This window comes from Paramormyrops kingsleyae, chromosome 6, assembly GCF_048594095.1.
Source record: "Paramormyrops kingsleyae isolate MSU_618 chromosome 6, PKINGS_0.4, whole genome shotgun sequence".
Taxonomy (NCBI): Eukaryota; Metazoa; Chordata; class Actinopteri; order Osteoglossiformes; family Mormyridae; genus Paramormyrops; species Paramormyrops kingsleyae.
The window spans coordinates 33,350,854-33,375,925 of NC_132802.1; the positions used below are offsets into that span (position 1 = coordinate 33,350,854).

A 25,072-nucleotide genomic window follows, 5' to 3' on the forward strand; every position below is an offset into this window, starting at 1 on the left:
AGTTCTTGATTTTTGTCAAATTCCTGAGCGAGTGTCATCAGTCCTGCTTTTAATGGTGAGCACAGGGTGTTGCTCTCTTCGGTGCTGCTGGGGGGAGCTTTCCAGCTTCAAGGCTGCTTGTGGAGTAAACGCACACTTTGCCTGAAGCTGACACAGGTTTCCGCCAATCGCAGGCCTCTCTAATATGGCAGGAACTGGAAGAGGACGCAGAAGGAGAAGAGGCGGCGTGGCCAAGCTTGTCGCGTCACAGACTCCATAGAAGAAGGCCGGAGGGACAGCGGCCGCACCAGGAGCGCCTCTCAGATTTCTCCGACGACGACTGCGTCAGATATTTTGTCCTGGGCACTCTGGCTGCCCTGCTGGCCGCAGTCCTGAACGTGATTTACCCTTTGGTAGTCAGGGGCAGCTGGGGCCTGTGACACTCACCTCTCCCCTTTCTCCAAGCTGCTGCTTTGCTCACATAGTGCGCGGCCCCTTTAAATGCCTTCAAAGTATCCTGCTCTGTTTGGAAGTACCCAGCCCGGATAGTGGCAATTCACCGAAGGCTGCTGCATCACGGCTTGTCCAGGGTTGGAAAGTTCTGTGGTTTCTCTCTGACACGTTTTACCGTTTAGGAATCATGCAGTACATTTTTGAAGATTGATGAGCTGCTCCCTGTGAATGGTCTGTAAATTCTACAGCTTGAGCACCACTGCTCAGTCAGTAGATACTACTTCACACAGTGAATGTACTGAGTGATATCGCTGTTTGTTACTTTCTTGTAATAGGCCAGTAGCTGCCGGATTTGCTTTGGCCTTCTGTTGATTTAGGATTACCCATGTTGTGTTGTTCAGAATGGGGAGCCCTTCATCGGAAGCAGTACTTCCTAATCCGGTCCTCGGGGACCCACAGACATTTTTGCTCCCTACTAGCTCCCAGTAAGGAGCAAAAATGTGGACTGTCTAGCAGGGAGTTCGGAGGGAGCACAAACATGGACCGATTGTGGGTCCCTGAGGACACAGTTGGGAAAGACTGAGCTAAAGAAATCCTTGTCACATACTTAATCAACACAACCTCAGTCTGAGACCTTAATTGGGACCTTAATGGGGAACCACAGGTGTGTGTGTGTGTGTGCATGTGTATAAACATATGGGTGTCTATACACGTGTAGCTGCTCCAATCCGTTCACAGTAATATCTGTGTCTGCGAGGAACTTACTACATGTCGCTGCGGTTGCTCGGTGAAATTCCCCTAACACATTTTCCAGTCTAACAACCCCCAGGGCCAAATCATGTCTATTTATTTGTTTGTTTTTAATTAGTTGAACTTAAAAATGCAGAACAATCCATAGGCATGTTAATCATATTAAGATCACTAAACGTATAATTTAATGGGCACTTTTTTTGTTTCATTGTTTTTATAGAGGATATCAAACTGAAGCGAATGTGTAACTGAATGGCAGCTAAGAGTCTGTAATTTACCCCCAAGGTAAAGAAGATGTTAGCACTTTTTGTTGTGTCAGGTTCTCTGATAAAAGCCTGTTCGACCTGCAATAGTAACTGTTGCTGCTGTTTTTCTCCCCCCATTTGCCACCTTAATCTGCTGTAGGCTCTTTGGCAAGAGGTTTTTTTTCTTTCTTAAAAGACAGATAAATATGTATGTGGTCCATCTGTACTAGAACGTTGTATGAATATGTATAAGCTCTGTACAGGTGCCGTGGCATGGAGAGATGGTTTGGACGCTAGACCCAGCCAGGTGTTCTGCTGGTTCTTGCTGCACTTTGGTAGATGAAGAGGGTACCTACAGAAAGTAAACACAAAGAAAATCTGTACTGAAAGTTCAGTTCATCCAAAGCCAATGGCACTAATCCTCACCCAGCTCTACACCTCACACTATAGGTCTGACTGGGATTGAACAGTTACGTAGAGCTAGAACTAGACTCCCTATAAGCTAAACTAAACAAGTGTGCTTTTAGTCTAAACTTGATTAATGAAAGTGAGCTTGAATGTCACACAGCGGATGGAAGATTATTCCACAGCTCAGGAGCTCTATGAGAGAAAGCTCTGCAGCCTGCCATAGATCTTTCTACCCTAGGTACTAATAGATTTCTTGCTCCTTGAGATTGAAGCAAGTGAGGAGGGTTATAAGAGACCAGTAGATCTCTGAGGTATTCTGGTGCAAGGCCATTCAGTGCTTTATAAGTTAATTGTATTTTGTAGTCAATCCGATACTTAACTGGAAGCCAGTAAAAGGAACAGGGCTAATATGATCAAATTTTTTGTGATTATATGAACTCTTGCTGCTGCATTTTGTACCAGCTGAAGTTTATGTAAGGATCTGGATGGGCAACTAGAAAGGAGGGCATTATAGTAGTGTAGTCTGGAAGCTATAAAGGCACGTATCATTTTTTTTGCATCATAAAAGGAGAGGATCTTCTGAAGCTTGGCTATGTTCCATAGATGGTAGAACACAGTTCTAGTAATACTACTTATGTGAGCATCGAAACAAATCTCAATCAACCAGAACACCAAGATCTCTGATCACTGTGTTAAGTTGGGTAGGAAGACCACAGAGGTTGAAGTTGTCAAACTTTATTTTGAGCAGCCTTTCGGACCAACTAACAATACTTTTGTTTTTTCTGTCTTTAACATAAGGACATTCTTTACCATCCAGCACCGGATATCTAGTAGACAGTCTTCTAACCGAGAGAGCTGTCATGCATCATCTGGCTTATCTGTGTATCATCAGCATAACATAAGAACATAAGAACTATACAAACGAGAGGAGGCCATTCGGCCCATCGAGCTCGCTTGGGGAGAACTTGACTAATAGCTCAGAGTTGTTAAAATCTTATCTAGCTCTGATTTAAAGGAACCCAAGGATTCAGCTTGCACTACGTTATCAGGAAGACTATTCCATACTCTGACTACACGCTGTGTAAAGAAGTGCTTCCTTAAATCCAGTTTGAAATGTTCTCCCGCTAATTTCCACCTATGGCCACGAGTTCTTGTATTTGAACTAATGCTGAAGTAACTATTCAGTTGAACAGCATCCAAACCTGTTGGAATCTTATAGACCTGGATCATGTCCCCCCTCAGTCTCCTTTGCTTGAGGCTGAACAGATTTAGCTCAAATAACCTTTCCTCGTATGACATTCCTCTAAGACCAGGAATCATTCTTGTGGCCCTACGCTGCACCTTTTCTAAGGCCGCTATGTCCTTTTTAAGATATGGTGACCAAACCTGTACACAATATTCTAGGTGAGGTCTCATCAAGGAATTGTATAATCTTAGCATTACCTCCCTTGACACACCTGGAGATATACCCCAACATCCTATTGGCCTTTTTTTTATTGCTTCCCCGCACTGGCGAGAATGAGACATGGAAGCATCAACATACACACCAAGGTCTTTCTCATAATCAGCTACCTTTATTTCAGTAGGTCCCATAAAATACCTGTACTTTTATATTTCTGCTCCCTACATGGAGTACCTTACATTTGTCTATGTTAAATTTCATCTGTCAGGTGTCAGCCCAGTCACTAATTAAATTTAGATCCCACTGTAGCTGCTGAGCCGCTAGTTCAATGAGATCCAACACCATGACTTCTAATAATGTTGCCAAGAGGTAGCATATGTAAAGTGAACAGTAGCGGGCCCAGCACTGATCCCTGTGGGAGACCATATTTGACTTCAGTCGCTTTGGAAGATTCATTTTTCATGTGGACAAACTGATAACGATCAGTTAAATATGAGTGAAACCAAGAGAGAGCTGTCCCCTTACTGCCAACCACAGATTCTAGCCGGTTCAAGAGGATATTATGGGCCACGGTATCAGATGCTGCAGTTAAGTCTAGTAATACCATCAAAGATATACAGCCATGGTCAGAAGTCATAAGCAAATCATTCACTACTTTGATTAAAGCTGTTTTTGTGGTATGGTTGGGTCTATCAGGTAGTATGCTACTTCAAGTTCCCTCTACTAAGCTGTGTACTATGGGAGGTCGAGCTTTTTGCTCTGTTGCCCCACAGCTATGGAACCATCTTCCTGTCCAGCTGCGAGTTACAAAGCACCTGGACTCTTTCAAAGCAAATTTGAAGACTTTTTTTATTTAGGAAAGCATACAACTGCTAAGATATCATATTTAGTAGTAGTGATATTATTTTGATTTTATGGATATTTTTAACTTTGTTGTTTTTAATGTGGCACTTTGAGATTTTAATGAAAAGTGCGTTATAAATAAAATGTATTATTATTATTATTTATTAAAGCCAGAGTGATATATAATTCATTAGCAGTATTTTTCTGTTGAAAAGAAGACAGCTGATGAAAAACTTATTCTAGGATCTTTTAAATGAACGGAAGATAAGAGATGCATCTATAATTTCCTAAATAACTAGGTTCAAGATTTGGTTACTTTAGAACTGGTCTAATAACGGCTATTTTAAAAGGTTTTGGAGCATATCCAAGCCTAAGAGATGGGTTTAGCAACTTTAACAGGGTAGTGCTAAATCTCCTTGAGGATTTATTTAAGGTTAAGGTTCCGGCCCTGGTGGCACTTTGAGCTGGACGTGTCTGCTTGTGTTCTGAATGTTCTGCTGACATGCGGTAAAGAGGCTGTAATGCGAAGCTGCAACCGCCCTACTCCCATCCCCGCTTTAGTGAACCAGGACTGAAATGATTTAATCTCTCTTCCTGCTGTTCAGCAGCAGTTTCATCCAGTTTAATATATTAAACACTAATAAAGGGCTTCATAATCAGATCAATGCCCTGACTGAAATGCCTTACATGCTGACTTGAGTCTCCTCCTGTAACTCCTGCTTATGACTAAAAACCCCAGAGTGAGATCACCATGGTTTATTAAGTATTTTCGGTAATGAGTCTTATTTTTCAAATGTATCTATGCCCTAATTAAATTCATAGTTGTGAATGTTAACTTCTATTTTGGGAAAAAAATCCTGGTATAATTTTTAAGTTAAATATTTTATTGCAGTTGTAGAAATATAGGCTTGTGTGTGTATATATAAAACATTTTAAGCTGTTAATGCAAAAAATAAACAAATGTATTTTGTTCTGATGTTTAGAATTGAATGTTAAATTATTTTAAATTGTCCTCTGAGCAATAATTTGTACGGGTTCTTCCTAGAAACCAAAAAGGTTTGCCTGTATTACATAAAAAATAAAATGTCAAGTACATTTTGTGTAAATGATTATTTTCACATACTGTACATCTTGAATAGTGTGATCTTTTGTAGATTTACACATGGTTAAGTATGGCATTTAGACCTTTCACTTTTAATTTTCAATGCAATGAAACATTTTTAGATGCTTAATAATTGACTATATTATTTGGAAAGAAGATATCAAAAATGTATTGTAACCCCGGTTTATTTTACAGGCTTCTGACCAGGCAAGGTATGGAACAGACCTGGACTCGGAAGGACCCCCACAGCTGACTCCAGAAGTGACCACTGAGTTGTTTGCGCACTCTGGGGACTGTGCCGCCCCGTCGTACAGTAACATGGAAGAAGTGGATTAGAGTGTTATCACTGGAACAGGATAAAGGTTTACAGGTCAACATTTACCTAGGAAATTACATCAGCAAAAGACACTTCAGTGCTTACTAATTGAGTGTATTAATGAAGCAGCATTTGTAAAAAGTTCACAATGGAAATTAGTGGGGTAATATTGTATGCACAATAAAAATGCAAACAGGTACACACATACTGTGTACATGCATAAACTTGCATACCCAGTTCGATCCTCTATTGCTTTTTTTGCGTGCAAATAGTGGCCTTGCAATTAACACCGATTAAAGCCCAGAAGAGAGTTTCTAGGCAAAATGGGGTAAGGGACCTCTTCAGCCTCTGAGCTCATTTCATTATCAGTGTAAGCTCTCTTCTTTTCTGGACCCCCTTTCCACAAACATGCACAGACATATGCAGAGTTCAGAAAGGGCTTTCAGTTCTTGATTTATTCATTCAGATTCGGTTCATTTTTGCGAAGACCTGGTGGAAGGAATTTTTTTTTTTTTTGCTCTGCCTTTTGAAATTAATGAGCTGGTGAAAATGTCAGTTATTGATTGAATGTTGTGTTTTATGAGGAAGGAGCAGAAAATATTCTAATCGATACCCCTGATATTTCCACCCAATCTGAGAGGATGTCATCCTAAATTATTAGCAAAAACTCGATGGATGTGCTTTGTGACAGACAAGACAAAACAAGTTCTAAACTTGATAACACACTAAAATGTGCATGTTGACACTGTACCCTTCTAGTGCAATGTTGTTTCTCCCCACATTGTGTTTTCATTGTGTTTTAAGTGGACTGTCTTTGTATTTTTGTTAATCTCTCCTCTGCCTTTTTTGTTTTATTTTTTTTCTATTGGATTGCATAAATAGAACTTTCGGGATTATGACTGAGAATGCTGCTGTGAATAAAGTATAAATGGGTAATATAAATAAATCTTTTTTTGAAAAACTTGCAAGGGAGGATTATTTATTAATGTGTACTGAGCTTGATTTAATTTTAAATGAGGATTTTTGATCTCTCTGAGGAACGTCTAGAGCAGTGTTTCACAAACCGGTCCTTGGGGACCCCCAGACAGTTCACATATTTTGGAGAGGGCAAAAACATGTACTGTTAGGGTTTGAGAAACACTCTTCTAGAGCAAGAGTAGCCCATCTTATCTAGAAAGGGCTGTTGTGTGTGGGGGGAGGTTTTTGCTACATAATTAAAGGACTAATTGGCTGAAGAGTCTTCACACCTGGGTTTGATCAGCTGACTTAAAGATTATCCCAAAAACCTGCATACACACCGGCCCTTTGTGGATAAGATTGTCCACCCCTGGTCTAGAGGAACTACAGGCACATTCGTCCCCGTCATACTAATTTTGTCTGTTAGATGGCGCTGCTCACTGCTCCTGTACTGCCAAAGTTCAGTGGTGACTTTCTATGTTGTTTTAATTCTCGATTACGTCATATCCGTAAGGAAGAAAATAACTTCTTTAGGTTCCTGCATCATGCGGTACTGATTGAAAGAAAAGCCGGCGTGAAAACCTCTCGGTGGCAATGAAGGATTGCGTTTTTTTCTCTTATTCTGGATTACACCTTTTTATACATATGTAGCTGAATTGAATGGGCCCTTTGAGTTGGCCTTTAAGTTTTCTGGTTAATAAACTAGCAATTTTCGTGCAGTAAGCCTGGTGAACTGATTTGTTAATGGGACGGTTAGTGAGTCGCCAGATACTTTGTTTTGCATGTTATTAAAAAAAGTGGAAAAATCTCTGTTAATCGGGAAGCACATGTCTCTAGCTATTTTTCCATGAGTTATTTCACTCAATTTGGCATATCGCCCGTTTTATTCTTACAAAGTCAGTATTTAATAAATCAGTCTGATTTTGATTAACTTTTGCTAAAATATGACGCAGAGCTTCTAAGTATATGTCTGTTTATACGCCAAGTCTAATATTAAAACACCGTTGTGTATCAGCTGCCAATCATGTTTAATGGTGAGAAAACAAGTGGAAATGCACGATCCTTGGAAGGAGTTAAAACACATGACCTCGGCTCCACAAATGAACGCACTTCGTCCACGCAAAGTGATAGTTTTAATGATCCTGATTTTCCAGTGTTAACTCATCAGGAAGAAGACAGACACGGCCCCTCTTTTTCAGGAATCCTGCGACAAAGAAAACTTATTCTTCATATCGATCTCAACAACACGGTCCTGGTGTCTGATACCGTCACCAAACAAGGGACTATTGCGGCTTTGGACTACTTTCTGTCTACAGTTACTTGGGGACGAATAACCAAACAAGGTACTGTTTTAAAATTCATTTAGTAATCAGGCTTAAAGCAGCGGCAGTTCTAGGGTCAGAATATCCAGAGTGCACAGCTTTATTTCTGATGATGAAGTGTACATCCAATCGTGACTTCTGAGGTCGGAGTTGCGGTCCCCATCTTAAATTTGGAGCTCTGAATACGGAAATTCCCAGTTCAAATATAGCGTAGTATATGATTATAATCCTTCCCCTGCCGCTCCCCTTGCTTCATACTGTATGTCGTCAACGGGTTCAGCACGCCCCCTTTTGGTTGCGTATGATTGCCCGAGTACGATAAGCGTGTCTTCTGCCGTCATAGGTTTTATGTAATTGAAAGCCGTAAGGCATAATCTAGCAGGATCCGACGGTAAAATAAAAATTCAGCAAATGTCAGTAGCATTTCTATATGCCACATCATCATGCACTTATGTGTTAAACCCTGTCCGGTCTCGGTTTGCCGTACCATTTACTCCCTCTCTGTGATAATTCGCAATTTGTATATCGGCAAAACTACAGCATGTGCTCCATCAGTCCACCATGATTGTATCATACCCCGTGTGGATTCCAGGACACAGACTGATCCCCTACTGTTGATTTTGAGATGAAATAAACGATTGGGGATACTTCTACATGGCCCCAATCCCTGTGAATCACTTCTACCATGAGTCAGATTAAACTAGCAGGCTCAGAAGGTTTTTTTCATTGCCCTCTGTACATCTTGCACTTTTTACAGGTAAATGGGAGTGGATAAGTGATTCACCCTCCCTCCTCCCACCTTGTGAGGGCGCTGTGAGTTACTACTCCCACTTCGGTCGGGTGGCAGGCTTCACCAGCACTGCTGCTGGGCGACGATTCAGGAGCGTCCTGGAGGAGCACCTGCACATGTTGCTTTGGCCCACAGAGCAGGAGGAGGACCGGGAGCTCTCTGTGAGAGGCGAGGATGGCCGGCTATACCACTGGATCCTTCCTTCCTTTTTCCAGCTGCTGCAGGACTTGGCCACCAGGGGCGGGGAGTTCGCCATCATCTTCCGCACCTTTGGGACAGACCTGCCACGTCTGCTTAGCACCCTGCAGCGCGTACTGACCCAGGGTTCTCACCCACTCTTCCCCAACCTCCCGGCACTCAGAGTGAGCTGCTGCTGCTGCCTCCAGCCTCTGTACCTCTGTACCCCCAACCTGTGTCATTCCATTTCAATTCACAATTTTCCAAAACAGCTTTTGCATCACCATTTTTGGATTCAGTGGAATCACCCCCAAAGTTTTTCAGCAAGCTACAGTTAGCCATTTAGCTTTAACTATGAAACGGTTACATCTCATAAGAAAACAATTATCACTTTTGTGATCTGCAGTATAGACATCACAGTAGACTCAGTGTAGGACTCAGGCTGTTTGAAGATCAGGGGCGAAAAAATAAAAAGGGCACCTATTACATGACGGCAATTACATCCACTGGTAAGATCTGTATGGGGAAGAAGTCTTCATCCCCAATTAAAATTATTCAACTAACTTTTTGTTGCCTACAGAGGCAACCTAGATATCACTTTTTCATATATACATAGGAGCACCGAGAGGGTACATTGTTTAATCTACTTTTCTCACATGTACAGGAAACTACATCTAATAGTAGTGCACCATATCTCATTTTCTTCACTGGAAGGGCAGCAATCAGAGATACTTTTCTCCACATTACAAGAGCACTTCATCATGTTTCCTCACTTGGAAGTGCACCCTAGAGGGCAATTCATTAGGACAGCTCCTCACATTCTCACATATGGATGGACACCCTTTACAGCGCTGCAACACGTTTTACCAACTGGAAGGGCACTTATATTGGCATTTTATGTTTTCTCGCTGCTAAAGAGCACCATTTGCATTCTCTTTTGGAAAGGGCACCCTTTGGGACACTTAATCATATAGGGGTGACAAAGAGGGCACTTTATAACTGCACCCTTTTCCTCTGGAAGGGTACCCATGGGGACCACTTAGACCATTGTAAGGGTACCTTATAGGGCACTGGGTCACATTTTCTTCACTAGAGGGACACTCATTAAGACACTTTGTCAAAAACTAATAACTTCTGAGCTCTGACAGGTGTAATTCACAGCTCAAATTTCATCAACATGGAAAATGCAATGATGCAAAGGTCATTTGCTGAATTAAAATGGAATGACCCCCCCCTTGCTGCTGCTGTGAACTAGCAGAGACTAGCAAGTTCTTGTAAGTTATTGAAGCATCTTAGTTTTTTTATAGACTTTTTTTTTCCCCTTGGAATCTAGAGAATTCATTTTAAGTGAACTTCTGGGGTTAACCTCTGGGGTTCTCTACGATATAACTAGATTCTTAGCTATGATGAAGGTATCTGGTTAAGCTGATTTACTTTACTTACTACTTGATTTACTATCCGTCATGTCAAAGTTAAAGCTGTATAAGATGCTTTGGAGTAAAGCGTGAATACATTTGGTGACTGTTAGAGAATTGCACTTATCATTAATGGAGGACTGGAACAAGACTGTAATGATACAGTAGAAAATGTTTCCTTTTGATAGAGAGGAAGGCAATTAGTAATGAAGCAATATGAGTAATTCTCCAATTCCAGTCATCAAGTTGAGTAAATGTTCTGAGAATGAAGCAGTGGGATCAGCTAATTTCTTCAATCTTCCAGTTGACCATTAACACCATCCCAGGGCGCATCCGCTGCAGCCGAAGAGGCGCCAGCCTGAGCCGGGCTGATGAGCGCATGCTATACCAGGACGGGGAGCGGTGCCTCTACCAGTTCTTCAGCTCTGTCCAGGGCCTGGGAGGTTTCCAGGACCACTTTGACTGGTGTGTGTTTGAAGGAGCTGGACTGTGTATGTGTACTGGTCCTCAGCTTCTCAGATCTGGCTGGGTGTGTCACAAGATGTTTAACAAGACACACACACACAGAGTTGAGTTGGTCCCTCTACACTGAGAATTTAGCTACTGAGTTTTTTTTAAATTTTTTTTATTAATATTCAGGTATGTATTTGTGGCTGGCATGCTTCTCCTCAGGTGGGCTCGCAACTCCTACTCCATCCTGGGTGGAAAGCCGCTGCTGGTGGACCCCTTTGACCCCACAGTGCAGCACATCTTCATAGACGACAACATCCGCCTGGATGACAAGGACACCATCGTCCAGCCAAAGGTGCATTTCTTCACTCTCCCTCTTCCTTCTCATTTTGTAGCTTTATCTGTAGTATTTTATATTTTTCAGTCTTTTTTTTTTTAAACCATAAGATTAATCTGTATGTTGTACAGATTCCTCATAATGGAATAGTAAATAGTATTGCTGTGAAATGGGCAGTATTTTTTTCACATTACGCCATATTAAGTAATGATGTGGAACAGAAAACATTGTGGGAGTTTTGGTCGGGTCATGTGTCAGCAGGTTACAGCTCTTTTGGGGAAAATGACACCAAGACAAAACTCTTTCTGGATCAGTCAGATCTAGCTTTTTGTGTGTTCTTATTAAGGTGTTTTTGGACCCAGAGGGTACGCTGACACGTGTGGCTTCCACCTCTGAACTGTACAACATCTGCCTGGTGCAAAATGACCTGCTGCAGGCCATCTCCAATCGCAGCTACTTCACCCAGCGTGTCCAGATCTGCTTGGAGAACTACGAGAGGAACCTAATGCAGGGGCCCAGCTAGATGGTAGCTCCACAGAGTTGGGTGGGCACCAAGTTTGTGTAGGAGTTTTTTTGGAAAGTGGCACATTAGGATTTCACACGTGTCCTCTGCCGCTGGAAAGACACTTAGTTACTGAGTCGCTGCATTAGTGGTATAGGTCAGCTGTCATTAGGTTAATCATGTGTGTGTGTGTGTGTGTGGAATTGGCTCAAAGCAGTAAACTCTTTCAGGCCATTCGGCTGCAATAAATGCTCCAGAGGGTGTCAGGCATGTGACTTCACTGCATGATATTTGTCCTCCAGGAATGAGTCTCCTCTCATGTCTCTGCCTTATTAGCCTACAGCAGGACCATAGGGGGAGCACTGGGGAATGAGGTATGGGAGGCTGTTTCTTGAAGCGCTGGTGTTCATTTGAAAGTACATGTATTAAATACACAAACTTTTATTAGCATCATAGAATGTGGAATGTGTGAACTGTTGTTTATCTCAGAAGCTTTCGTATTTAATAAACTCAGGTGACAGTAGGGTAGAGCACACTGTAATGCAAGTCAAAGATAGCAACAAACATCAAAATCACCAAAATAGCAATTTGTGAAATTTTATAGTTATATTTTGTCAGCATTGTCAGGTGAGCAGGGATTGGTAATACTTGAATGATAGTTGCACTGGGTCAGAAGACTGCAAGTCCAGGTTGTACCGTGTGCATGTACACTGCAGTCTGCAGTGCTGCACTGTGATGTTCCTAATACAAAATGACAATATGAAGCAGGGAACATCTATTATTTTGGGTGAAATGCATTGAAATGTTTCAATTTTAAAGAGCAATTCAATTTCAATTAGAACATTTGTTTTCCTCAGTCTGCCATGATGTTGACATGGGTCTGCAACTGAACACAGGCTAGAATCTCTGTCTTGATCGATGTGACACCTTTAACTGGTTTAACTGGAGTGCTTCTGTTGGGTAATGTGGAACATTTTATTATGTTCAGAGAAACTGAAGAGAAAAATATTTAATCTGGAGTATTTAAGCATTACTTTGCACTTGATTTATATTTATGTGTCTGTCAGAGATGTATTGGACTTTTAAATGCTGTATTGACTGTCTTAGGTTACATTTTTGATGTGTTGTTTCATTGTTTTTTAATTTTTTTGAACATTCATTCTGAGTGGGCTGAAACATTCTAGTGATAGCTGCTAACCAAAATTTTTAATTACACAAACTCTGAACTGACCACCCCTAGTATAATTTTGGACCAGATGATATATATGTTAGTAGGACCGTGAATCGACTAAAAAATTAATCACACAGTTTTCATGATTAAGTGCACCTAACATTAAAACTTATACATATTTACATATTGTGTCTCCAAATTTTGAGTTTCTCTCCAGGGATCAATAAAGTATTTATCTATCTGATTTATCTATCATTTGTCAAAGGGAAGAATTTGGGTCATTTTCACAAACTCATTACTGTAACGTATCAGATTTCTCTAAATTGAATTGATAAGAGACTCCAATTATACAACTTATTTTTTGATTTCGCCTCAGGGAAGTTAATCAATTTCTTATTACTGTTTTCTTTATGTAATAAAAAATACTTAATCAAATCCAGGGTAAGAGTTACAGATATAAGGAAAAACTAAAAAATAAGTAAGCAATAAGTAAACATCTTATCATACAAATTTTTTATTGTGGTTTACATGCAATAAAGTTGAAAAATGTAAAAACATTTTATCTACAACCCGAATTCCGGAAAAGGTGGGACGTTCTTTAAATTCAAAGAAAATGAAAACTAAAAGACTTTCAAATCACAACAGAACATAGATAACAAATGTTCAAACTGGGAAATTGTATACCTTTATCCACTAAATGAGCTCATTTCAATTTTGATGCCTGCTACAGGTCCCAAAAAAGTTGGCACGGGGGCAACAAATGGCTGAAAAAGCAAGAAAGTTTAAAAAGATCCAGCTGGGACAACATCTAGTAACTAAGTAAGTTAATTGATATCAGGTCTGTAACATGATTAGCTATAGAAGGGATGTCTTAGAGAGACAGAGTCTCTCAAAAGTAAAGATGGGCAGTGGCTCTCCAATCTGTGAAAAAGTGTGTAATAAGATTGTGGAATACTTTAAAAATGATGTTCCTCAATGTCAAATTGCAAAGGCTTTGCAAATCTCATCATGTACAGTGCGTAACATCATCAAAAGATTCAGAGAAACTGGAGACATCTCTGTGCATAAGGGACAAGGCCGAAGACCTTTGTGGCTCTCATATGACACCGCATCACTCATCGGCATGATTGTGTCAGTGACATTTATGGGCCCAGGAATACTTCCAGAAACTGCTGTCGGTAAACACAATCTGCTGTGCCATCTGCAGATGCCAACTAAAGCTCTGTCATCTAACAAGGAAGCCATATCTGAACATGGTCTAGAAGCGCCGTTGTGTCCTGTGGGCTAAGACTCATTTGAAATGGACTGCTTCAAAGTGGGAAAGTGTTCAATGGTCAGACGAGTCCAAATTTGACATTCTTGTTGGTAATCACAGATGCCGTGTCCTCCGGGCTAAAGAGGAGGGAGACCTTCCAGCGTGTAAATCAGGGGTTCATAAGTTCATACAGTATTTGCAGCTTGCATGTTTTGGAAGGAACTATGAATGCCAAAAGGTATATAAAGGTTTTATAGCAACATATGCTCCCCTCCAGACGACATTTATTTAATGGAAGGCCTTGTGTATTTCAGCAGGATAGTGCAAAACCACATACTGCAGCTATTACAACAGCATGGCTTCATGAGAGAAGAGTCCGGGTGCTGAATTGGCCTGCCTGCAGTCCAGATCTTTCACCTATAGAGGACATTTGGCGCATCATTACCACACTCTTCAGCAGCTAGAAACCTATATGAGGCAAGAATAGGACCAAATTCCAACACAAAAACTGCAGAAACGCATTACCTCGATGCCCAGACGTCCTTAAACCGTTTTGAAAACAAGAGGAAATGCTACACCATGATAAACATGCCCCTGTCCCAACCATTTTGAGACATGTAGCAAGCATCAAATTTGAAATGAGCTCATTTTGTGCATAAAATTGTCAAATTTCTTAGTTTAAATATTTATCTATGTTCTGTTGTGAATAAAATATTGCCTCGTGATTTGAAAGTTTTAGTTCTCATTTTATTCAAATTTAAAGAATGTCCCAACTTTTCCGGTTGTAGTGATGTGTTTTAATTTTGGTTACCTATTTAATCAGAGGAACAAGTAATTTTGATGTACTTAAAATTTTAAGGCCAATTGCTCTACATAAAAACATAAAAAGTTTTTTTCCAAAAAAATTCTCAACTTATTTAGAATGACCCATATTTTGTATTTAATGTTTAAACTCTCTGTGATGTACAGATTATTCATTTCCAACAAAAATACTACAGGCAAGCAAGTTCAAGTTGGATTTCAATGCTTTCAAAAAGGCTAAATGAACAGATTGCAATAAGCAACCAGAGGGCATTGTGTTATACGTAAAGATGATAAACAATATATTTTTTAAATTGCACACCCTGGCAATTAATTAATGACTTGTATCACCTGTGCATATAATTGCTTGTACTCAACAACTGGACCAAAACACTATTTAATCCCGATTGATCTAAAACCTATTTGGCAAATAACTCTAAAAACAGAAACATTTCAAGGCATAAGCCTTCAATAAAATAAAACAAATACTGCAAATTACAATATTACTATCCTATGTATCCCTCTATCTAGTAATTTTTAAAAAAGAAATAAACCAGTTAGCATCTGTTTCGCCGTGAGACAATAACTGAATGTTTTAATTTTAGCTGTCAAATCTGGGATTCTGTGGAAGGTCACAACCTAAATTCTTGCATTATTTACTACCAGGAAGGGATATTGTAGGTCTCTATTAAACATCTCTGCTCTGTTTTCCAATTTGGATGTCATAATAATGCATGTGTTAAAGCGATCAAAGAAATAATAATAATAGGACTTCCCCAGCCCTATATATTAGTCATCACTATAAATACTGTAGTGCAGTGGTTCTCAAACTTTTTCAGCAGGAGGCCCCCTTGTGTAGGGTGAATCCTTTTGTGGCCCCCCTCCTCAAAAAAAAAATCATGACGCAAAACTGCCATGCCCAGCTAGTCTTGTGTATTTAGTCCGCATCTGAGTACGTCTCGTCAGATCCGTCATTGTATTGTACGTTAATGTCCATGCCTGTCTCACCTTTCGTTACAATTAAAACTCGTTTACCCGTATCTCCGGCTGATCTCTCATGCATTCCTGGCTCGCCTGCCTGCCGACGCGACAAAACATCCTCAAACTTACAATTTTACTTAATTTTAGATTTTAGATTCTGTTTGTAGTCTTTATTTCTCTGGTTTGTTAAATTTACATTTCACAAAATATAACATTGTATTAAAACAGTTTTGACAGTAAAACTAACATTGTATGAAACGTGCAACAAAAGTACTGAATACTGAACATTAATTTATGATGTCCATAGCAGCGTAGTGTGCTACGTAAAATTTATATTTACATTTTTTTTATACTTCTATTTTTTTTTTAAATACATTATATTTTACATAGGTTGACAAGCCTGATTTACATACAGGTAATTTTTTTTTTTAGATTCTACAATTTCGATGCGGCCCCCCTAGCGCCATCTGGTGGCCCCCCAGGGGGCCGCGGCCCCCAGTTTGAGAACCACTGCTGTAGTGAGTTTGTGGGGCATTTTAAGAAACAGAGATGACAGCTCTTGGAAAATCTTTTTAATCACAACTCACCACTAGTCTGAGACGAGCAGCTGCACATGGACATGCAAGCCAACAATTTGCAACATATACAGAAATACACATATTGATTTGCACTATTTACAAATATACACACCAGTAACTCTATAATCAATCCTGCTGATCAAAACCTGTGGTGTCTCACTGCCCCTAAGCTAAGGGGTCAGCCTTCCCCAGTGACCCCAAGCCCACCACAAAGTCCCACAACTGGTGTATCACGGTCTCTAGGGTCCCTGGAGTCTCCGACACCAATGGCTGCATGCATTATTTTGGGCAGTCGCTGCACCTTCATGTTGCCCGGCCAGCTCATGCACACTGCTCAGAGACTCCCAGAGACACCACAGGTACTCTGTAATTGGTTCCTTCAGTACTTCTGGCTCATGGAGGCAGCCCGAACACCAAGACCACTGTTGTGTGTCGTTTCCTACTGAACATCGGCACAGCTGACATTCGCTGAGTGCTTTCCTGCACCGCTGCCTGGTAAGTCCACAGGACCAGGGGCTGGTGGCAGTCCCAGTCACCCTGGTGGTCATGACAAGGATGGTGAGCTGCACAGCAAATATCCAATTAAACCGCTCTACCAGCCCATCACTTAGGGGGTGAAAGCGGGTGCTGCAGGTCTTCACAATGCCCAGCCACTAGCAGACCTCGCCGAACACCTGTGCTTCAAAGACCTGGTGAAATAATGCATAGTCATGAGCAGTGTTGGGGAAAGTTACTTTTAAATGTAATATATTACAATACTGAGTTACTCCCCCCAAAAAGTAACAAATTGCATTACTTAGTTACTTTTTATGGAAAGTAATGCGTTATATTACTTTTGAGTTACTTTTGCGTTACTTATTTCATTTTCTTTTAAAAACACATATATAGAATAATAATATAGAATTATATAATATTCTCAGAACTTTCAGAGCTATGCATGCCATTTAAAAAAAATCTCAACATTAATTATTGAAAGTTGAAAATTAATGTGTTTGATAAGTTTTTATTTTTGTTTTGGTAGGCTATGGCCTACATAAAGTAAATTCACTGTCCAATGAGATAATAAAGAGTGCAATATAGGCTAGATAATTGCCATTGTGAAATAAGTTATATTATGGCAAAAGACAGATCTTAAACATTTAAAATGTTTAATAACTTTTTAGAGAACAATGAAATTGTACTACAGAACAAACAACATCCCCAATTAAACATAAATCTTTCAGCTATAATTTGAAAAATTGCTTGACATAGCCTAAACAAATGTATAAGCTGATTGCAATAGACCAAAACTCTTGAGTTTTCTACTAAGTGTCCTCAAACAAAAATTAGTTTTCATCCTGACGCCGTGGGGATATTTGTAGCAAAATTCAATGCGGCTTTGAAAATGCATTCCGAGCTGACCACGCCCACCCTACGGCAATCATGCCTCTGTGAAATTTCTTATTTACTCAAGTGATCTGAATTCCTTAGTTCAATTTTTATCAGATTATTCAAGTCAGCCTATGTGTTTCTATGATGCTTCAAAAACATTATTTCTCTGTTCACGCTCCACTTCATCTGCCAATGAATTCAACGATCTTATCAGATCTCCAGCCGCCATGTTTCAAACGATCTAAACGTAACGCGCTTCCGCCAATCCCCGCCTTGACGCAATGATTGCCGTAGGGTGGGCGTGGTCAGCTCGGAATGCATTTTCAAAGCAGCACTGAGTGCGTGATTCTACGTGACTACGTTCGTTTTAATTAAATATATTTTTAAGCAAATTAATTAAAATAGAAAAGTAACTCGCGCTACTTTTTAAAAAAAGTAACTCAAATATTAATGTGTAAATTTATAAAGTAATGCGTTATATTACTCGTTACTTAAGAAAAGTAATATTATTACGTAACGCACGTTACTTGTAACGCGTTACCCCCAACACTGGTCATGAGCACATAGCAGTTCCCAGCATCACACTCCGTGGGTGCCCCCACCTGGTGCTGTTGCATTGGCACCCAGGACTGGCGGCTTGGGCCCTTCCAGGCAGTGCCTGTGGCACAGCAGTGCAAAAGCAGTGCTGCATTCTGGCTGCAGCCGGGGCCGGTATGCATAAAACTTCCTAAGAATGGTCGTACACTTGGACATGAGTTATTAAAAAAAAAAATTATGAAAAACGGAGGACCTTAGAGCATTGTATAAAGCTGCTAAAAGTAACTTTAAGCAAAGTCTAAGCCCAATTCCTAAGTGTGACGGAACCAGCTTTTAAGTGTCGTGAAATGAGGACTACAAATAAAATCAGTTCAACCAATAGAGGAGCTGCACGGTAAATATATTAATGACATTAAACCGTTAATGTAGAGCTTTATACAACATACCTTTCTGTGATCATACCTTTAATTGGTTGTACGAAAATCTGTTTAGCACATCATCAATCAATTTCCACTAATAGATGCACATGTTGTATAAATTATGGGTCAAAAAAAGTGTGACCTGATATTTCTGATTCTTGACTTACCTGAAATGTTACTTTTTGCCTTTTTAAATCCGAAGTCCCTCAGATCGAGCTGTCCATGCCGTTTGGCCATGATGTTAAAATCACATCAACACCGTCACCTGCTATGCCGCTTACTGAGGTAAAAAAAATAATAATTAAAGTTGGCACGCGCACAACTTTATAAATTTATAATTTTAAATTTATAAATAATGCTTTATAAACCAGTGGTGTAAAGTACTTGAGTAAATGGACTTCGTTACTGTACTTAAGTATTTTTTTGGCTACTTTGTACTTGTACTGAGTATCAAAAATATAAGCAACTTTTACTCTCTACTCCACTACATTTGTGACTGAATATATGTACTCTTTACTCCACTACATTTGAACGGACGCTTACCGTTACTCGCTACATTGTGATTGCGTGCGACAAATCAGGATCTTTATCTACCACGACTAATTTCTTCAAGTATGTCTGGCTGCAGCCTGCAGGAGGGCGGGGTTGGACATCCAACCCCGCCCACATCCAACCCGGCCCATTCGTACCGCGAAAGCTACGCCCTTGTCCAACACGTCTTAAAGCGGAAGCCAAAGCGAACTCGCAGAACGGAATCGTTGTAGTACCTGTTATGTCATTAAGTTAAAAATCTTTAGTGTCCCAGTGTAATAACAGTGCTATCTATTATTTATTATTTTGTTTGTTAATGTTTCTGCTAGACACACTATTGACTGTCAATTACTGCACAAAGATTTTACTGTGGGACCCGCATGGTTGTTTGTGGTTGTTTTGCTGCTGGTTAAACGTTTCCATCAGTTAGCTGACTATCTAGCCGACTCACTACCAAAACTATGGTAACTAGGTAAAGACCTTCTTGCTGATAATATAGCTTCCATGTAGTTAACAAGACTTGACATTTAAAGACTTTGTGCGTCATCAGATATTACTGTCTGCTCAAACGACTGTTCAGCTTGCTTCCTATGGGTTACTAGTTATTAGCTAGTTAGCAAAGCCACTGTGGTAGCATCCATTAAGGCTGTGCGATATAGCAAAAATATTTTTATCATGATCATATCAAACGATATTGATAATTATCATGGTGTAATTCAAGTCATTATTTTATTACTATGAGTGCTCCATTTTTGCTTGAAATGCCCTTAAGAATTGCCCTTAAAACACCATTAAAGTCAGCTCTGAATTTGTTTTTTTATTAGTTTTTTTTATTGTTTTACCTTTTTTTTGAACATTTGAGTTTGACTGAGACTGACTTTTTGTTCTATTTTCTTCTTCTGCCATTTTGAAACATTGAGGTGTTCAATTTAATGTCTATATTAGGAAATAAAGCCTCATAAATAAATAGTTCCTTGTTTTCCACATTTCTTGGTGTTCTTTGAGCCTACATTCAGTACGAGTAAAATACTTAAGTTCTTTTAAAATTGGATACTTTACGACTTTTACTCAAGTCTTATTGGAATTGGTGACTTGTAACTTGTAATGGAGTAATTTATACAGTAAGGTATCTGTACTCTTACTCAAGTATGGTTTTCAGGTACTCTTTACACCTCTGTTATAAACTGTCAACACCTACTGTTGGCTGCTAACATACCAACGAGGCGAAGTGCGGGAGGTACCACGCTGACGAGCAAAATTTCCAATTATCTCAGTTTCTTTTATTTGCAGATACAAAATGTCCTTTAGATCCATTTACGATAAACTAGTAAACTACATCATATTACTCAAACCGTGCAGTGTCAGGTATCAGCGACATAAAAACATTGCAGAAACTCTGGTACAAAATGCGGTCAACAAAAATGTGCTTCCCTCCACAGGTGATTTCATTTACAGATTAATACCGACACCCATACTCACGTGACTTTCACACCACAAGTAAAAGCCAAAATAAAAGCCCAAGTGCAACATACATATGGCATAGCTGTCAAGTCTCCCGTTTTGGCTGGGAAACTACCGTACGTATTCTACCCCTCTTTCCCGCCGTCCTCCCGTATTAGTATTTTCCCGTAAATCTCCCGTATTATAATATCATTTAAAAAAAAATCCTCTGCCTCTCCAAACTGAACTGTCAGTAGTCTCGCGAGAACTGCCACCTGCAGGTCATTTACAACATTAACCAGGTCATAAATGCGGAGGTTAAAATGGTAATGCTGTGTGCGAAAAACAACGTTACTTTCACCTTCTGTGACGACTTCAACATGGATAAAAAGTCTGCAACAAATCTGTATAATAAGTCATTAGTGAATGCCAGAGAGCCACGAGTGAACATGAGAAATTAAAATAAAATGTGTAATGAAAATAAAATGTAAATGACAAGTGGTTATTTTAGATTTCTTATACACCTGTCTTAAAATGTAAGGGATACTGGAGCTTGGTTGGGGTGGTGGGGTGGCTCGCGGCGGGAGCCGGAAAATTTCCCTTATTTTCAAATCTAAAACTTGACAGGTATGACATATGGCCGTTACACCTACCATTATGCTACCAAAGGTGTAATCTGTGGACAGCTAATGATGTTTGCAGCTAATGACAGGAGTTTCTCACACGTAACATCCACACCATGCATGTTGTTTTAGGATAGTAGAAAATATTAATTATGTTTTTGCTTAAACAACAATAAAAAGGGTACACAGTTGGTCTCCCACCATGTGCACTGTCATCAAAACAAAATATGTCTGATAAACGATAAAATTCACCATCCCCCCTGAATTGTTTTTACAACTCGACTACTGAAGGTAGTGCGAGGAAAGTTTGGCCCAGCTGTTACAAGCACGGACAAAAAAAGCTTAGGAGGCTATTGCAAGCTCCGTAAATGCTGCGTCACCTCGGACAAGGCGTTCAGCTCTTATGACCCTCGCTATAATAGATGATTATGATTATTATTATTATTATTATTATTATTATTATTATTATTCCAGTTGCCAAAAACGTAGAATCATTATCACCTTCAGTTCAACTGTAAATGCATTTTTAGGTGACGTAGGAGATTGTATCCGGTTCCTAATGAGGTTGGTAACAAAAAGAATGCCCTCATGATCGAGCCTGTACCTTTTTATCAATTTACTATTGCCGTACCTCTGCAGGACGTCCTTTCTTTGACAGAAAGTGCGCGGTCTCCGTCTTGGTGCGCGTAGTGCAGCTGCCATCATTCAACTACTAACCGGCTTAGAAGTCCTCTCCAGCTCTCTTAAATAATTTAGGAACTGAGACCAAGTCTTAACACTTAAGAATGTTTATGCATGCCACTTATTCTTAAGTCCGGGAGTAGGAGCAAAATCTTAGAATTGTGACGCATTTAAGAGTGAAATTTTACTCTGAGAAGTTTTATGCATACCGGCCCAGACCAATAGAAGCGGTTCCACTACCCCAGCATTTTTGCCGCTCCATAGTCCCCAATACTCGGTGTGTTCTGTACCAACCTATGGATGGTGGGTCAGAGGCTCCGGGGCACAAGTGGCTGCAGCAGGATCAGAAGTGCCATAGAACCAGACTAGAAAGGCAAAAGGGCCACTATTGGCTGCCTTTAATATGGAAAAAATGGGTGCTCGCTTCAAGTGAGATAGTGTTATGATGTGCCCAAGAAAAAAGTGCCCCTGTAGTGGAGAAAGTGTAACGCAATGCCCTTAAAATAGGCTTAGCAGTCCTTATGGGTATCTTTCCAAATTAAAAGGGTGCCATTATGAAGTGCCCTCTATGCCCCTGCTGCATGATTAAGTGTCCCAATGGGTTCTCTTACAGTGGTCTAAGTAAGGGATAGGCTTATCCAAAGGGTTTTTGGGATAACCTTTAGGTCAGCTGTTCAAACCCAGGTGAGAGGACTCTTCAGCCAATCAGCCCTCTAATTAGTAATCTAATTATGGAGTTGCAGGGAAAACCTGCATATACAGTGGCTCTTTCTGGATAAAATTGCCCACCCCTGGTCTCAATGGTCCCTATGGGTACACATCTAGTGAAAAAGAGTGCCATTATGATACCATTTAACGTCATCTTTGCTTAGACAGTTAAGGTTCAGGGTGAATGAAATGTTTCATATACTCAAGGTGGAGATACTATCATTTACTTAACGCTGGCCTAGCAAAATGACAGTCCGGGATAAGTCATTTTATGTCTAGCAATATGCCAAAATGGGACGTCGTATGCAAAATTGAGAAACAACATCAATTATGCATTTTTCCCTACTGGACACCATGGAGTGTATGCCTATAACTAGCTGTCATTTGCAAAGGTAGCCGAATATATTATATTTAAATTCCCTTATATCTCCGTATATATATACCTGTGCTAGCATAATCACTGTTTGCTTTTTTACAACGTCGTAAATCGTTGTGTAAGCACGTGTAATATGTCGTACAAAGAGTTTCGTAGCGGGCGAGGGTGACGTCCGCATTTTGTCTTCCCTTTTGAATTCCACTAGGGGGCAGTCTTAATTTAAGAGCATCATAACAGCTTCGTAGTGGATTAAGCGGTAGGGCTTCACTAGAATTGCCTTTGACACTGACGCTGCAGCCTATTAAGCGTTATGATCTAATTTCATTACTGAATGTGCAGACTGTTCATAATGGTACAATGTCTGCATGAGTACGGGTTATACAAGCCGTTCTCCCAAATTGTATTTATTCACCCAAAATTTGAGTAGACAATCCTTGAAAAACCGATTTCTAAAATCCCATACTCTTTACATACTGTTTGCTGTATAATTAACGGTGCTCCAGATTTATGTGTATGTTAAAAAAAACATTGACATAACAGTTGCCTTATTTCTGTACTAAAGTACGTTTAATCCCCGATTTTGTTTTACACAGCTGCACACTCTCTCTGAACTATTTTTTCTTGTTGAATTTGAAAAGACTTTGAGGTCTGGACTTAAAATTCATATTAGTGTCAATGCATTTTGTTTCCTTAGTTTTTGTAAAGTAACGCTAATAACATATTGATAGTATATCTCATTTCTAAGTATAATTATAGAAGACTCCTGCCTTTTAACTTTACAATCGTTCAAGTTCAAAGCGATCTATTCAAACAAATTGCTACATTGCCTGCTGCTTTCCGAAGTATTGGATCCAGTCATGATCGCTAAAAAGTCATTAGCTGTTTCTATAATACAAAATGACTATTTAAAATACATACAGCCGTGGGAAAAATGAAGAGATCACTAGATATTTTAAAATAAACTTTGCATTCTTAAATCCCAGTTTAATTCCGGTTTTGCTGCCAGAAGGCTACGGTGAGCATCAGGATGCTTCAAGGTTCAAAATTTCTAAAACAGCAGTACACAAGAATAAGGTGAAGCAGGAGACACTGGGAACTACCAGAAATCAGACAGGTAAAGGGCAAAAGCGACTTTCTAATGGCAGAGATGACCGTTAACTTATCCAGCAGGTTCTCATGAATCATAGGATGGCATCAAGTGACCTTTAAAAGGAATGGGAAACATTAAGTGCAGGTGTGAAGTGCACTGCTAAGAGTGCGTATCAGGCTCCAAGAAGCAGTACTGAAGACCTATAAAGCAAGGAAGAAGACCTTCATTAATGAGAAGAACCAGGCTGCAGTTTGCAAAAAAAAAAATCATTATTCACAGATGCACACCCATAAATTGAGAAATGAAAGAAAAAAATGTGCTGTGGTCTCAATTTTTTCCGCCGCTGTACATATAAAATTGCAGTATACATTCCAGACCAAACTGAATGTAATAAAAGTGCCAGTAACACTGATTTGAATATATATTTGCAAGGAAGTGTTATAAAGTTATTTGTGTTCATAGGGCTTGTGTTGATAGAAGTTTAAATGTTACAAAATGATGGTTTACATTTACTCGGGTTCTCCAAATCCCTATACATTATATTTAATATAAATAAAGAAAAAACGGAGTAAGATTTGCATTCCTTGTCTCATTCCGAATTAGCTCACACAAAGGCCTTTCAGGCAGAATATCAGTCTAATTGAAAACCTGGGCTGTCGTATAAAATGCAGCTAAGGAAAGAGAACCGAAGAAAAAAAAACTGTAGCGTTTAATACTGCATAACACGTCCAACATTAAACAAGGCATAAACTACGGACGCAGGAGGAGGAGTCAGAGCTTCAACCCTCACATCAGTCCAAGCGATCGGCAAGAAGGAAGCGGAGAGCTGGGCGGACGCGTGCAGAGAAGGGAGGGAAGAAGGTTAAGCTATTGACAGCTTCCTAAACCGCGGTTATCCGTGCAAGTCCTGGAAAACTGACCAATGGCCGCCGCCGTGGACGAATCAAGTCCTAAAAACTTGAATCGTTGAAGACATCTGGAGATGTATCTTTAAAAGGTAACACGGGTTGCTATCGTTACCGAATTAACAAAGAACCGATAATTGCGACAATAACTAAGAAA

At 39.9% G+C, this 25,072-nt stretch overlaps 3 protein-coding genes and 1 long non-coding RNA gene across 14 annotated transcripts in view; 3 read left to right on the top strand and 1 right to left on the bottom strand.

Moving 5' to 3' along the window:
- usp19 (ubiquitin specific peptidase 19) overlaps nucleotides 1–6,466 on the top strand; it is a 29,207-nt gene extending 22,741 nt beyond the window's left edge. For 6 of the 8 annotated variants that reach the window (XM_023825842.2, XM_023825845.2, XM_023825843.2 and 3 more), the window contains one exon: nucleotides 174–5,175. In XM_023825842.2, coding sequence (XP_023681610.2) covers nucleotides 174–419 — 246 coding nt within the window. In that variant the 3' untranslated portion in view covers nucleotides 420–5,175. Of the gene's footprint in view, nucleotides 1–173; nucleotides 5,176–5,377 lie in introns of those variants that run through there. The other 2 variants (XM_023825848.2, XM_023825849.2) reach the window with 1 other exon arrangement.
- A 496-nt stretch (nucleotides 6,467–6,962) lies between these two features.
- LOC111851198 (uncharacterized) lies at nucleotides 6,963–14,606 on the top strand. 4 transcript variants are annotated; one of them, XR_002839965.2, is made up of 7 exons: nucleotides 6,964–7,798; nucleotides 8,535–8,929; nucleotides 10,464–10,624; nucleotides 10,832–10,964; nucleotides 11,293–12,408; nucleotides 13,350–13,438; nucleotides 13,636–14,606. XR_002839965.2 is itself a non-coding variant. In XM_023825886.2 (5 exons), the coding sequence occupies exons 1-5, from the start codon at nucleotides 7,480–7,482 to the stop codon at nucleotides 11,289–11,291; spliced, it is 1,029 nt and encodes a 342-aa protein (XP_023681654.1). In that variant the 5' UTR covers nucleotides 6,963–7,479; the 3' UTR covers nucleotides 11,292–11,403. The 4 variants fall into 4 exon arrangements, 2 of the variants coding, with proteins under 2 accessions (XP_023681654.1, XP_023681653.1); XR_002839964.2 differs by having other exon boundaries at nucleotides 13,350–14,606; XM_023825886.2 differs by lacking the exons at nucleotides 13,350–13,438; nucleotides 13,636–14,606 and having other exon boundaries at nucleotides 6,963–7,798; nucleotides 11,271–11,403.
- Nucleotides 14,607–16,230: 1,624 nt separating this feature from the next.
- On the bottom strand, nucleotides 16,231–20,264 carry LOC140591700 (uncharacterized). The gene is made up of 3 exons (XR_011991995.1): nucleotides 19,105–20,264; nucleotides 18,729–18,841; nucleotides 16,231–16,923 (listed from the first exon to the last, which is right to left on the bottom strand). It is a non-coding gene; the product is annotated as an uncharacterized lncRNA (long non-coding RNA).
- Nucleotides 20,265–24,782: 4,518 nt separating this feature from the next.
- klhdc8b (kelch domain containing 8B) overlaps nucleotides 24,783–25,072 on the top strand; it is an 87,090-nt gene continuing 86,800 nt past the window's right edge. The window contains exon 1 of the mRNA XM_023825860.2: nucleotides 24,783–25,007. The gene's annotated coding sequence lies outside the window, so the exon portion shown is untranslated. The remainder of the gene's footprint in view (nucleotides 25,008–25,072) is intronic.

Excerpts from the sequence above, each read along its gene's own strand:
- LOC111851198 (XM_023825885.2), top strand. The coding sequence starts at position 7,480 with ATGTTTAATGGTGAGAAAACAAGTGGAAATGCACGATCCTTGGAAGGA. Across the intron at positions 7,799-8,534 it reads GGGACGAATAACCAAACAAG|GTAAATGGGAGTGGATAAGT; the intron begins GTACTGTTTTAA and ends CACTTTTTACAG. Across the intron at positions 8,930-10,463 it reads CCAACCTCCCGGCACTCAGA|TTGACCATTAACACCATCCC; the intron begins GTGAGCTGCTGC and ends TCAATCTTCCAG.